The sequence below is a fragment of the Salvia miltiorrhiza genome, chromosome 1 (assembly GCF_028751815.1).
Source record: "Salvia miltiorrhiza cultivar Shanhuang (shh) chromosome 1, IMPLAD_Smil_shh, whole genome shotgun sequence".
Taxonomy (NCBI): domain Eukaryota; kingdom Viridiplantae; phylum Streptophyta; class Magnoliopsida; order Lamiales; family Lamiaceae; genus Salvia; species Salvia miltiorrhiza.
In genome coordinates this window covers 52,671,777-52,685,319 of record NC_080387.1, presented here as the reverse complement: position 1 = coordinate 52,685,319, position 13,543 = coordinate 52,671,777, and the positions used below count along the sequence as shown (strand labels likewise).

Here is a 13,543-nt window from a genome sequence, read left to right as displayed (position 1 = left end):
TTCTGCCAAGAAGGAGAAGAAATAATAAGATTAGTATCAACCTTAACTTGGCCTGTCATGGGCCTAAGGCTGATCTCTCCCTCTTTTACCCCAGAGGTGGAGGGTTGACATGTTGATTCAGGGAGTGACCCCTTAACAACATCTTTTCCTCGAGCGTCCGGCTGTGAAGCCATTCTCTCAGGACTTGGGCTAGGGGTACTTGAATCCCCTGCTACAGGTAATCCGCCCTGTACGGAAAGCATTGCTTTAGCCCGATTTTCACGGACTGCGCGCAAGAGCGGCTTTTCAGTTGCTTCCTGAAGATTGAACATCTTCATGAAACAGACATCGATTTGGCTAGATACTTTGGCTTCGTCAGCCGCTTGTATCTTTCCTGCTTGTTTAGTATGCAGCACACATCTGTGCCACTCTTGTTGTAGCAGCTCTAGACTTTCAAAGAGCTGCCCCTGTATTGCCTCGATGGCCTCCGCTTCAGGGAGCTCCATCCCTTGTAAGGAAATCTGCAAGAACATTCTGATCAGATTTCAAAACGACAATATCATAATCATAATATTGACATTCGGCTTGCCATCTAAGCAATCTAGATTTTTCAGGCTTAGATTCAATCTTTTTTGTTAAGAAAGCTTTAACGTTAGTGTTATCTACTTTCAAAACAAATTTCTTAGCAAGTAAGAAAAGCGGCCATTTTTTAAACGCCTTTCGCACTGCAAAGAATTCCTTCTCGTTGATGTGCCATCGCACAGCTTCGTCGTCGGAGAAAAGACCACTACAGTATCTGCAAGGTTCTTCTCCATAAGGAGTGATCTTTGTAAGCACTGCTGCCCACCAGAAATCACTTGCGTCGGTGTAGAGGATCAAGTCATCCTCGTCTTGTGGTATTGAAAGTTTCGGGAGATTTTTACAAATCTCTTTTAACTTCTTCATACCCTCCCGATGTTCTTCTCTCCATATGAATGGAACATCTTTCTTCAGTAATGGACTGAAGACTTTCCGGTGCTCTGCAAGATTTTTGATAAACGTTCCTGCAAAGTTAACAACTCCGAGAAAGCTTTGGAGCTGCTTCTTTTCTTTGAGATCTTCTGGAAATCCCTGGATTTTTTCCACAATATGATCTTGTAGAATTATCCCAGATTCATCGATCTCGATCCCCAGAAACTCCATCTTCTGGGTGGCTATGACTGCCTTCTTTTCTGACAGCACTAGTCCTTCTTGTTGACAAACATCCGCAAAGATCTCCAGATGCCTGACATGTTCATGAATGTTTTTTGATGCAATAAGGATGTCATCAATATAAACAAACATAAACGAAGAATAATCTTTGAAGAGATTATCCATCTTCCTTTGGAATATCTGAGGCGCGTTGGCTAACCCCATTGGCATGACATTCCAGACATAATGTCCCTGTGGAGTTGAGAAGGCTGTGAACTTCTTACTCCTTTCCTCCATGCGAATCTGGTAAAAACCTGACTTGCAATCGAACTTTGAGAATACCTTTGCACTTCGGATACAGTTAATGAGGTGTTCTCTGCTTGGGATGAAGTATCCGTCAAACTCAAGAATGTCATTAATTCCTTTGTAATTAATAACCAATCTTGGTTTTCCTCGCTTGATCTCCCCATGATTTCTTACCAGAAATCCAGGACTGCTATAAGGCGACTTCCCTGGTTCGATCAGCTTCAAATCAAGGTGTTCCTTGATTATGCTCCTCATATCCTGTTGATCTTGAGTGTTCATCAGGATAGGTCTGAACCTAACGAACTCATGCTCCTTTCCAGTTTTAACTTTCAAGGTTGCTCTGAGCTGGTTCTTGTCCCACCATGCCAAAGGATCCTCGTGGTAACACTTCTGGATTCTCCTTTTGACGTCGGCAATGGACACCTGTTCTTCTTCCTTGATATCTTGGTGTGATATCAGGGAGACTTTGAGGATTTGAATTTCCTCTTCGGAGAGATTTGGGAATCCCTCAGTTCTGCATTTGAGCAAAACTTCTCCGAATCTCCTTTGATCCTTCATTTGGGGTCTCCGGAGTCTGCCATCATCACCACGCTTGCTGCGAAAGTTGATTGGCATCGAACGATGAAAAGCTCCCTTGAGCCTTTGCACAATGATTTTGTGATCACAATTGGTTGTGAACACTAACCTCCTTGCTTCATTGTCCTGTATATACCGTTTGAAGCTTTGCAGAAAATTATTTCCAAATAATATATCTGCTCCGGTATCATGGAAATATATAGGTGGAGTTTTGACCTTGTACCAAGGTGTCTGTCCTGCTCCGCCGATCAATATTTCCGTTTGCTTTACCCCTTTTGATAGGAGCAAAATCTTTCTGGAGAAATCCCTTCCTGCAATTCGAGGTAGATCTTCTTCTACTTCTGCTGGAAAGACTCCTCGTTTTGCTGTACAGATTCCTGCTCCTGAATCCACATAAGCAGCAAAATATTCTGCTTTATATTTCTCGTATAACATCCCCACAGAGATGTATATCGAGAATGGACTTGTCATCAGATCATCAATCTTTGCCGTCCGATTGTGATCTCCATTCTTCCTAATTTCCACGACCATGGTTTATATTTGTCAAGGAAATCTCGTCCTAAGATCAGGACGTCTGCTTCTTGTCCGGCTTGGCCTTCGGTCTGGATTTCAAAACCTCCAACCTCCAGAATTCCGATGTATCGGTTGTCTCCTGGATTTGCCAAATAATACAACGAACTACAAGGAAATTGGTTCTCCCTGCTTGTTGTATCAAATCTTGTGGAAACTTGTCTCCATCCTTCGGGACATTTGAGTTTAACCCTCATGTCTGGAGCTGGTGTTTCCTGGATCGTCATTCTCTCATACGATTGAGAGAAACTCCTTGTAATAGGCCCTGAAGTTAGCCTATTTCCTTGGAATGATAGCCTTGGTGCTCCAATTCTGAGACTTTGAGTATGGCTAAGCACCGTCTTGTCTCCAATATCGATGTCGATTTCTCCGATCTGAGGAATCTCCACTCGGTTTGGTTTGACTGCCTTGGCTACCTCCTTGAATATTTCTGGAATCTCAATAAATTCTTTTCCCAGAAATAATTCCGTGTGATGAGAATTTGATAGGGCATACGAGACTTGATAAGTCAGTGAGTATGGCCTATTCCCATCTGTCAACAGCTCCTTCTTTTTGTAGTCCTGATAGAGGGTCAGGGCTCTGCTGAAGGATGAATCCTGTAGATTATAAGCGATCTGTGGATAGAACTCGGTTATAATCGTCTTGGCATAGAGATTGCCTGAAAAGGCTCCCAGAACTGATGCTCTAGTATCTCTGATTCTTTTGTCGCAAAGTGCAACATCAATTGGTTGGTCTGTCCCAGGGGATAGGGATGATTTGATCACCAACTGAATTGCTCCAATATGAATCCATTTCATCGTACTTGCGACTTCTGGCTTCATTTTCTTGAGATCCTGCCTAATATCTTCAGCAGGAACCAGCTGGATCTCCACCTGATTACTTGTAATCTCCATCGGAAGCGCCATTTCTCGGTTTGTGACACCAAAATAGACATGATGCTTCCTCTTGGATGGTATCAAGCTATTAAAAACTCGATTCAATCTTCCATTGGAAAACCCTTGGTATGTTTGTACCTCTCCAGTCTCCCGGTTGAGTTTTCTTACGAGCTTCTTCACCACTTCTTCCTGTGGAATCAGAAAATGGCTAGTAAATCCATTCTGATCCTCTTTCTGGGTGTGGTGGACCTCTTGTTCCTCTTTAGTCTGACTCGTCTCCGGTTGATCCATCGGACATTCCCGAATCTCCAGAACTAAAGACTTCTTCTTGCTCATATATACTCTCATCAGAGGATATATCTTCGAATTGATACACGGGTATCAATTCCTGGTGGTAGATAGCATCTTCGATATCCGGTGTGGATTCGAATTTCCTTATCTTGTTGTCTGGGCAATTGGTTGAAATATGCCCCTTAGCACCGCATGTCCAGCAGTTGCAATCTTTAAAACTTTCATTTGTTTTGGCTTGAGTACGCCTGAAAGTTTTTCTCGCCGGGATTCTCTTTTGATTTGAGAATCGGTTCCTAGATGGTCCGCTCCGTTGGCCTGATTTGTAGGAGCGCGCCTTCTGTCTGGTCCACATAGTTCTTGGCTTCCAAGAACTCCTTCTGGACTTCCTTTCATAGGGTTGATACCTATGTTTCTTTCGGCTTTTCCTTTGATACAGCAACTCAGCACCAATCTCCGTTGGAAGATCAATGTTGTCGCACATCAATGGGGACTTCTTGTTGAGTCTTCTCAATTTCTTGAGATTCCTTAAGTCTGCTGCCTTCTGGCACCATTCGGACAGCTTCTTGTGGACATAAGACATCCTTCTTGAGGCACTATCAAGGGGATATTCTCCCGGTGATACGTATTCGTTGATGAGCATCTCCCTCCATGGACTTGGAAACTTTGTGAAAAAGAGGTCCTTGGCGGTTGTATCATCAACTACCCCCATATGAACATATAGGGTATAAAGGCGTAGAAATTCATCAAGAGCTTTTGGCTCTAGCACCATTAATCGAAGATTGTAGAGTGCCTGATGATACTTCTTGCGCTTCTCTTCTGCAGATCCTTCGAAAAAACCCATTCCCAAGAAATGGATTTTGATCTGTTTAGTAGCCTCCTTAATGATTTCATAAGGTTTTGTGCTATTAAACAGTTCTTCCCTTGCTGAGATTTCAATTTTATCCCAGTATTGTTTTGCCATTCCTGCCAGACTTGCTTCGAAGATTTTGGCAAACTCCTTCTTATCGTACTCAATTGTGGTGACTACGATATTCAAAGCTGAAGCCCACTCATCGATGAGATCCTCCCAATCTTTGAAACTGGCTTCGTCGAGGTTGAGAATCAATCCATATGGATGGATTGGTTCAAGTGTGGCCTTCCCTACAGGAGTATCCCGCATCTGTGGCCTGCGTCTTTTGGTTCGTTGGTAGTGGCTTGCATCGTCTGAAGCTCCACCCCTTTTTGACGAACTTTCTTCTTGAGGCTCGTTTTTGGGCACCTCATCTCCTTGGTTCATCTTTAGATCAACCATATTGAGGTTAGCAAAAGATTCTGCTAACTCCTGTAGATCTTCTAATCCGATTCTGTCAAGGCTATTCATGATATTTGCCTTTCATGATTCGGATTATATCCTTTGGCTGCAACTCCTTGGGTGCTGCATCAAATATAGGGGGATTCGTCGGGTCGTTGGACCATTGCTTCCGGATTTTCCCGGAACATGGTTTTCGCCTTTCGATCTCCTTCATTCTTTTCTGGATATCACACAAGAGGGTTAATATTTCCTCTTGTTTGAGTGATATTCTGCTCAGCTCCATCGGTAGATCGTATAGCTTGACGCCATAATATTCCACCGTCTTTTGGATCTCCCGCAAGTTGACGTTGTCGGAAGAACTTGGCTCGATCTTTTGGTAGCCTGGAAAAGCTACTCCCGCCTTGTCTTTTGGTTCCATCAATCGTGGGACTGATGGGCCTCGTCTCTGGTTCGTTCAATCGCCGTTCTTATCCCGACGATTCCCATGAGAGTCTCATGGTATGATTGGATACCCGTGATGATATCACGAATAATTTCTGCATCTTCTCCTCGCCGAATATTCGTCACGAGGGCTCGATTATTCCAGTTGAGATCGTCTATAAGACGAGTCGTTTCTCTCTCCAAATCTTGAAGAGATTTCCTGTACACAATACATCTCGGACATTCGTCCGGATCCATATTTTCTAATGGAGTCTCCTCCCATATGGGTTAATCATAAAATATATTAAAAATTACATAATTCCTCTATAAAAACCCGCTCTGATACCATTTTGTGAAGCGCGGGATTAATTTGAACAATTACCAATTTTAATCATTTTTGCTTAACAGTACGTGGCGTTGTCTCACAGTCCAGACCCAGTTTACCGAAGTAACCTATCGGGCACGAGGAAAGTTTCCAGCCGATATACTAGTCAAGCTTAATTAGGCAAAAGATGGGAGATAAAGAGAAATTAAGTATAAGGGTAGAAATGGTATTTCACTATGAAGTGGGTATTTTTCATAGATGTTTTATATAGGTGGGTAGATTTGATAGATGTATTATAAAAGTGGGTATTAAAAACCATTTGCCCTTAATTTAATCAATTATGTAATACTTGCAAGGATGTGTTTACTTTGAGGTATAAAGAAGGAATAAGCTTTATTATCACCTTATATCTTATTTGTTTTGACATATTTTTTTTTTTTTGAATAAATTGTATAAATTTTCGAACACCTTTTTTCTTGAGAAATAGATACTTTTATACCTAATTAAGAAAGGATGATATAATTTTATACCATCTAATGAAGAGTGAATAAATATATTATCATTAAAATTAAATACGATATTGAAAATATGATCCCTATTTTAAATAATAGTAATACCTCATTATACTATCCTTTTATTCATGGGGATAAAAAGCAAACGAAAGTGTATTGGTTGCTAACTTGCTAATTGCTTTTCATGCCATAAATGTCAATATGTATTTGCATTTCTTTTATTTTGAAGCAATGTATTTGCATTTCATTTCAACGTCATTTCATTTCATTTTCATACAACACTTTCAAACCCGAATATATAGTTACACTCCCTCACTCTCTCTCTCTGTCTCTCTAAAAATATTCTGCCTGCCATTTTGATTTGCAGTCATTCCCTATATAGCGACTCATCTCGCACACTATTGTTAGCTAGCAGGAGCAGATCGAGAGGTGATTCCAAAACGCTCTTGTAATTTGATTAATTAGCTGTCTACGTTTCAATCATTCGTGGTTTGATCTGTTGATCTCTCTCGTTTCATTGGTTCCGTGATGGATACGTGCCTGAATCCGTTGGATTGCTGGCTTAATTTGGATAATTATTTTTGTTTTTTTACGAACAGGATATTGTTATGTGTTAAAAACTAGCCGTTCTTTTTGTATTAGTGGTGATAATGATTATGCTGGATGCTTAATTTAGAGAACTTGAGAGATGATTTATTCTTTATTTTTGGTGTTGGCAATACTTTCGTGAGTTGGTGAAAATATCATTATTTGGACTTTTCAGGTGTAATTTGATTTGCTTATTCATGTCTTCTTCTTGCTTTTGATGTCTGATGATGAGTGATTAGAGCTATCTCTCCTGCAGTAGGTTATTGAAATCATTGTCCGCAAATGACTTAAAAGAGAATTGATATTCTATTTGATATTTGTTTTTTATAGTATCACGTGTGAGCTTTTGCTCCACAATAATTGGTAAACAATTCGGTTAGCTAGTGAGTTTTGGATTACTTACCTTGGATATCAAGATATAATGGCTGATATAATGGATTCCTTAAAGGAAAAGCTAGTATGTTTTGGTGAGGTTAGAATGCTTTTGGAATAGGGAATAAACTTTGACTTATTATTTGTGAGTAGACTATTTAAAGGTTGAGTTTCAGTTGACTCTTTAATATATGTGATAATCACATTTTATTTCAGTGTGACTTGATGCGTTTGAATATATTGTGTTAAGTGTTATTAGCATAATTAGCTGATTACCACCTTTTTGATTTATAGTGTATAAGTTAAGATGGCAGAGGGAGAGGATATTCAACCCCTTGTTGTTGATAATGGTACTGGAATGGTCAAGGTGAGCAGCTATTTATTTGTATTATTTACCTCGTTTCTTTGACAGGAATTTCAGTGATATAATTGCTGTTTAGTCGTTGCTAAGTTGTATTTTCTTTGCTATAGGCTGGTTTTGCTGGTGATGATGCCCCAAGGGCAGTTTTCCCTAGCATAGTAGGTCGTCCTCGACATACAGGTGTTATGGTTGGGATGGGTCAAAAAGACGCTTATGTAGGGGATGAAGCTCAGTCTAAGAGAGGTATTCTTACGTTGAAGTACCCGATTGAGCATGGTATAGTGAGCAACTGGGACGACATGGAGAAGATTTGGCACCACACCTTTTACAACGAGCTCCGTGTTGGCCCTGAAGAGCACCCTGTTTTGCTCACCGAGGCTCCACTCAACCCCAAGGCGAACAGAGAGAAAATGACTCAGATCATGTTTGAGACCTTCAATGTGCCGGCCATGTACGTTGCTATCCAGGCCGTTCTCTCGCTTTATGCTAGTGGTCGCACGACAGGTAAGCATCTAATGGTTATAAGAGATGCAAGGTACTAAAGCCTGCTTTTGATTCACTTACTCAAAAGTCTATGTCTCTCCCAAACAGGTATCGTGCTCGACTCTGGTGATGGTGTGAGCCACACAGTTCCTATTTACGAAGGTTATGCTCTACCCCACGCTATTTTGAGGTTGGATCTTGCTGGTCGTGATCTCACCGATTATCTCATGAAGATACTGACTGAGAGGGGTTACATGTTCACCACAACTGCCGAGCGGGAAATTGTCCGCGACGTAAAGGAGAAGCTTGCGTATGTTGCACTTGATTTCGAGCAGGAAACGGAGACATCGAAAAACAGCTCTTCTGTGGAGAAGAGCTACGAGCTTCCCGATGGACAGGTTATTACGATTGGTGCTGAAAGGTTCCGCTGCCCAGAAGTGTTGTTCCAGCCATCACTGATTGGAATGGAAGCTGCTGGAATTCACGAAACGACCTACAACTCCATCATGAAATGTGATGTGGATATCAGGAAGGATCTCTATGGTAACATCGTGCTCAGCGGTGGATCAACTATGTTCCCGGGCATTGCTGATCGTATGAGCAAGGAAATAACAGCTCTTGCTCCGAGCAGCATGAAGATCAAGGTGGTTGCGCCGCCTGAGAGAAAGTACAGTGTCTGGATCGGAGGATCGATCCTAGCATCTCTCAGTACTTTCCAGCAGGTACAAATACAATGTGCTTTTGAACTAATCCCCTGTTTTAGCGTTCGTGAAAGTCTCAACAAAAAACCACTCATATTTAAGGGCTCAACCTTTTATATACCATTTGCAGTATGATGATGCATCATGGGGCATGCTCGATATTTTTTTTTTTTCGTTTTGCTCATGTCTTTGTTAATGTACAGATGTGGATCGCGAAGGCAGAGTACGACGAATCTGGTCCTGCTATTGTTCACAGGAAGTGTTTCTGAGCTCGTGAACACGGTGTTATAAGTTTCTTGTATCGGTTAAAGCTTTGGATTTAGCTTGAGTTGGATTTGCAGATTTGAGGTCATGAATTGATTTTGCAAGGTCTTTTCCATGGTTGGTAACTTGGTATGCTATAATTCTATCTTTTATTTATAAATAATTTAATTTTATTGGGTTATGTCTCCTAGAAGTTTATGTAGCGTAGTGCTGTAATATTTTGGATGGCACTAAACTTCTTATACATATTTTTCTACAAGCTTACTTGGAATGCAATGGATTTGTTGCAGTTGCTTTGTCTTACTTCATTGCATCTATTTTGTTACTGACCGATCGCTTATCTTTTGTTAAAGTTCATACTTGAAGTGTGAAAAACCAATTTTGTTATTGCTTGCAACATACTATTTGACAATTGAGTAATGCGATACCACCAAAATGAATTTTATTTCGCGACGTTTTTTGGGCTAAGTGACAGATGATGAAATTAAGCTTTATTTAAAACCCAAAGAAAGGTGTGAAAAACTTTCTTCCTTTTTTCTTTGAGAAACCAATTTTGTTATTGCTTGCAACATAATTTGACAATTGAGTAATGCGATACCGCCAAACTGAATTTTATTTCATGACGTTTTTTGGGCTAAGTGAGAGATGATGAATTTAAGCTTTATTTTTGACAATTGAGTAATGCGATACCACCAAACTGAATTTTATTTCACGACGTTTTTTGGGCTAATTGACAGACGATGAAATTAAGCTTTATTTAAAAACCAAAGAAAGGAGCCCCCGCCCCCAAAACACACACAAAAATCTAAGAAAAAGTCAGAAACCTAAAAACCCCTGTAAAACACGAACGCTAACTCAAAATTCGAGTCCACAACGAAGTTTGATTCAGTTAATAATACGTTTTCCTTCCAAATAATAAGCTAGGAGTTCGAGTCGGAAAAATAAAGAATTATTATTAATTTTATTTTTTTAAAAGAAAAAAAATCAAGATTCGAATCTCGTTTAAAACCTTCTGACAAAATAAGTGGGAAAAACAGCAGAAAAAAAAATACTCGTCCAAGGCACTTTGCGAGTAAAATAGTAAAGAACAGCAATGTTCTCGATAGATGTGTATATGAAAAGTACTTCATAATAATAATAATAGAACTCAAATTGTAAGAAAAGAGACTTCTGATCCTTGCAAAATCGTTTAATCAACAACAATGAGAAGGCAAAAGGCTTCTCTGATTATACAACATCGATAAACAGCTAGCTGTATGTAATCCTATATCGTTTCTTCGCTTGAAAAAACATAAAATCCGAAAACTCAAACAAATACTTCTCACCGCACAAATGTAGTTTGTATCAGACATGAACAGTTGTAGTAAGCTAGAAAATATCATGGAAAGCCATCTGTTTCCCAGAGAATTCATACCATCACACGATGCTAGGCGCATCCCCTTCCCAATTGCAGATGGAACGGGGCCAGCGCGTTCTGATGCAATCGACGAGGGGCGCGTGCTGGGCCGCCGGAGGTTTAGATACTTCGCTCGAGTTATCGCCGCTGCCACCGGAATCCTTAGCACCCGACCCTGATGCACCGGGTAAATCGGCCATGAATTCCTCCGGCGTCCACCTTGGAGGGACCGAAACCCTCAGTTTCGTTATCCTAGGTCTCTGGATCGGGCTCTCGTTACACGATGCTTGGCTGCCATTGGCGATTGATTTCGCGATCCCGTTAAAATGGTAGAGATCAAAGACCTTCCTTCCCATGAGCCCGGTCGAATCTTTCATGCCTCCGAGGCTCTTGTCTAAGTCGAGAAGGACCTGCCAGAACTCGCTCCATACGATGAACCCCGTGCTGCAGAGATGCTCAATTTTCTCCGTTGGAAGGTTGATGTTCGTCTCCCTGATGACGTGATGGAAGCCTTCCACGCCAACGAAGCCACCGCCTCCGCTCTGATCTTGGGCATCGAATGCTCTCCGGATCTGTGATTCTCTGTACTCGAACTCGTTCTCGTCTTGGACTTTGGTGTCGAGGGCGAATAGGACCGTGTAATGGGATTCGCTTCCGACCACCCATATAGGCCACTTTGGGCACTTCAGATACTGGCCAACCTTACAATAGTTGAGAGACTCGAGGAGAGTGAGGAATCCGACTTCTACGGGTGTCGAAAGGCCCTTCACAAACATGCCGCCACCCAAATCAATCTTCCCATCAAACACATTGGGAACGGCACACCCGGAAAGCAAGAGGTTTACAATTTCCTTTTTTGGCAAAAGGCGAAACTCGTGAAGGTTAAAAATCGAGAGAAATCATAACATCGAGCATAAAATTACAGTTTCGTTGTATTTGAGTACCTGCGATGCATGCCCGAATGGAGCAGTGACTAATGGTTGTGTAGGATCGTCCCTGTCCTCTTGAACGTTGTCCTGATAGTGAATCGGGCATCATGATAAATCAAAAGGGACGAACACAATAATGAATGTTCAAACAGCGTCTTGGCTTAAAGGTTGAATTATGCAAAAACGTATATAAAACATACCTATAAGTGAGACACCTAAAATAGGAGAAGATAACGTACCAGTCCTCGAGACAACAACGCGGATATCAGAAAAAGCAACGCTCCCATACGACTTCGAAAAATAGGAAGCATGGCTTCCAGCCTCTTATTTGCAGTTGACCATGAAGTGCAGGTATCAACTCTTAAGACCTTCTGCAAGTCAGCCCCGGATTCAACAGAAAGGCCTCCAAGTACTTCGGCAATGACCTGCATAAAATTCTATACATGAATCACAAGAAGAACTTCATATGCGTATAGGCATGAGGTAAACAACTACAACGTGCCCCATCATATTTTATCATCATTGTAAATTTTGAACCAATTCCAAGATTAATTACTATAATAGTGCCAAAAGGCATTAATGAAGAATAATGAAGGTTGGTTCCCAGCTGGAACAAGGACTCCAATGAATTGAGAAAAAAAGTTTGTGTCGAAGATGATAAAAACGCACCTCATCCTCTGAACGATTCACAGACTTCATAGAATCACTGCCGACAATATTCAGAGACACTATCACGGCTCTTTCACTACGCCCACATAGAAAGAGTATCTCACTCATACTCCTCACCAAGGCTCTGTTGGAAGGTTTAAAAAATAAAAAATACTTATGAGTTACAATATACGAAACACCGACCCGAGAATTGAAGTGAACAAGGGACCAAAAAAATCCCAAAGAAAGTTATACTTCCAGATAATATGATAATAATCTGGTTCAGGGAGCGTTAATTTCATGCAGCAAAGACATTAGTTTTAACTGATTTACAAATTTAAACATTATTCGAAGTAGAATAATATATCAGAATATGGCCAATGTCTTTTTCAGGAAACAGTTTAACCATCCATTGGCGGATCTGTTCTTTTCCCATCAAATTCTTTTCTCCAGTTATGGTGGAAAGAGACCACATGCGTAGACTTAAGTATATATCACGTCATTAACTTCACGCAAGGGCACACAAATTGATGCAATAGAAAAGGAAATAGAAAAAGACTGGGAGAATTCGAGTGAATTCCAGCCTCAAATAGGACTATAGTTTATAAATTATCTGAAAGTGAATTCCAGCCTCAAATAGGACTATAGTTTAACCTTGACTTTTTCTCTTCCGAAAGTGATGAGAAAATATCTGCAGCAACAGATTCATTCATGGGCGGTCTTCTCATAGACAAATTTGACATATTCGGTGCAACAGTAACAGCTTCTTCTGGAGAAAACAGGAGATGCTTAAGTACAAATGCCTGCATAGCAATAGAATCTGCTGTTAGGAGAAAATTAGGATCATGAAATAAAGATTCATGCTGAACGGGAAAAAGGAAATAAGAAACCTGATTGGCAGATCCATGTTCTCAAGCAAACCTAATGCTTCAAGTATGAAAAGGACTTCATCTGAGAAGTGTTTAATAGTTCTATATCCCTCAGGTTTTAAACACGCAATAATTAGTAAAAGGGAATAATTACTTCTTTTCCCTAAAAGCCCAAGCTTTTGAAGGAAAAGTATGTTAAAATGGTTCCCCTAGTAGAGACTGAATATCAACTATCCATCCATCTCCTTATTAATAGTTTCCAGATAAAGGGCTTAAGAAATTACGGCGAGTTGACTTCAAGTTATCAGTATTATATACGGTGATAACTCTCAACCCATAGCTTCCAGATAACTCTCAACCATAGCTTCCATCTTTACCAAAAGAATACCATAGAGGAAAAAAAATATGTAGGTTCTGAGGTTCTAACACGAAACCTTACAAAATGGAATATATTACTTCATACAGGTTTTTTGGCATGCATGGCCCATCCCATATCATAACACTCAATACGACGCAGCATGACTGAATCCCAAAATTGAAGTTGTGTAAGGAAAACAGATTTTTTTGTGTGTGTGTGTTGGATGCGTGTGTGCGTGTAATTTGTTTGTAAAAGCAAA

At 40.6% G+C, this 13,543-nt stretch overlaps 2 protein-coding genes across 5 annotated transcripts; one reads left to right on the top strand and one right to left on the bottom strand.

The window, feature by feature from the left end:
• Window positions 1-6,215: 6,215 nt before the first annotated feature.
• On the top strand, window positions 6,216-9,373 carry LOC130992763 (actin-58-like). 4 transcript variants are annotated; one of them, XM_057917524.1, is made up of 5 exons: window positions 6,216-6,744; window positions 7,570-7,642; window positions 7,747-8,140; window positions 8,228-8,841; window positions 9,024-9,373. In XM_057917524.1, the coding sequence occupies exons 2-5, from the start codon at window positions 7,583-7,585 to the stop codon at window positions 9,087-9,089; spliced, it is 1,134 nt and encodes a 377-aa protein (XP_057773507.1). In that variant the 5' UTR covers window positions 6,216-6,744; window positions 7,570-7,582; the 3' UTR covers window positions 9,090-9,373. The 4 variants fall into 4 exon arrangements, with proteins under 4 accessions (XP_057773507.1, XP_057773497.1, XP_057773489.1 ...); XM_057917533.1 differs by having other exon boundaries at window positions 6,578-6,763; XM_057917514.1 differs by having other exon boundaries at window positions 6,554-6,763; window positions 8,228-9,373.
• Window positions 9,374-10,236: 863 nt separating this feature from the next.
• Window positions 10,237-13,491, bottom strand: LOC130992582 (uncharacterized; the record flags this gene model as incomplete). Its single annotated transcript, XM_057917274.1, is given in 5 exon segments — window positions 10,237-11,331; window positions 11,425-11,496; window positions 11,649-11,834; window positions 12,079-12,202; window positions 12,712-13,491. Coding segments are annotated over 5 exon segments (1,368 nt in total). The 3' UTR covers window positions 10,237-10,500.
• Window positions 13,492-13,543: the final 52 nt, after the last annotated feature.

What these genes read in the sequence shown, in the direction of transcription:
- LOC130992763 (XM_057917514.1), top strand. Translation starts at nt 7,583, where the DNA reads ATGGCAGAGGGAGAGGATATTCAACCCCTTGTTGTTGATAATGGTACT. An exon ending in ATGGTACTGGAATGGTCAAG is followed by an intron (nt 7,643 to 7,746) that starts GTGAGCAGCTAT and finishes TCTTTGCTATAG; the next exon opens with GCTGGTTTTGCTGGTGATGA. An exon ending in TGCTAGTGGTCGCACGACAG is followed by an intron (nt 8,141 to 8,227) that starts GTAAGCATCTAA and finishes TCTCCCAAACAG; the next exon opens with GTATCGTGCTCGACTCTGGT.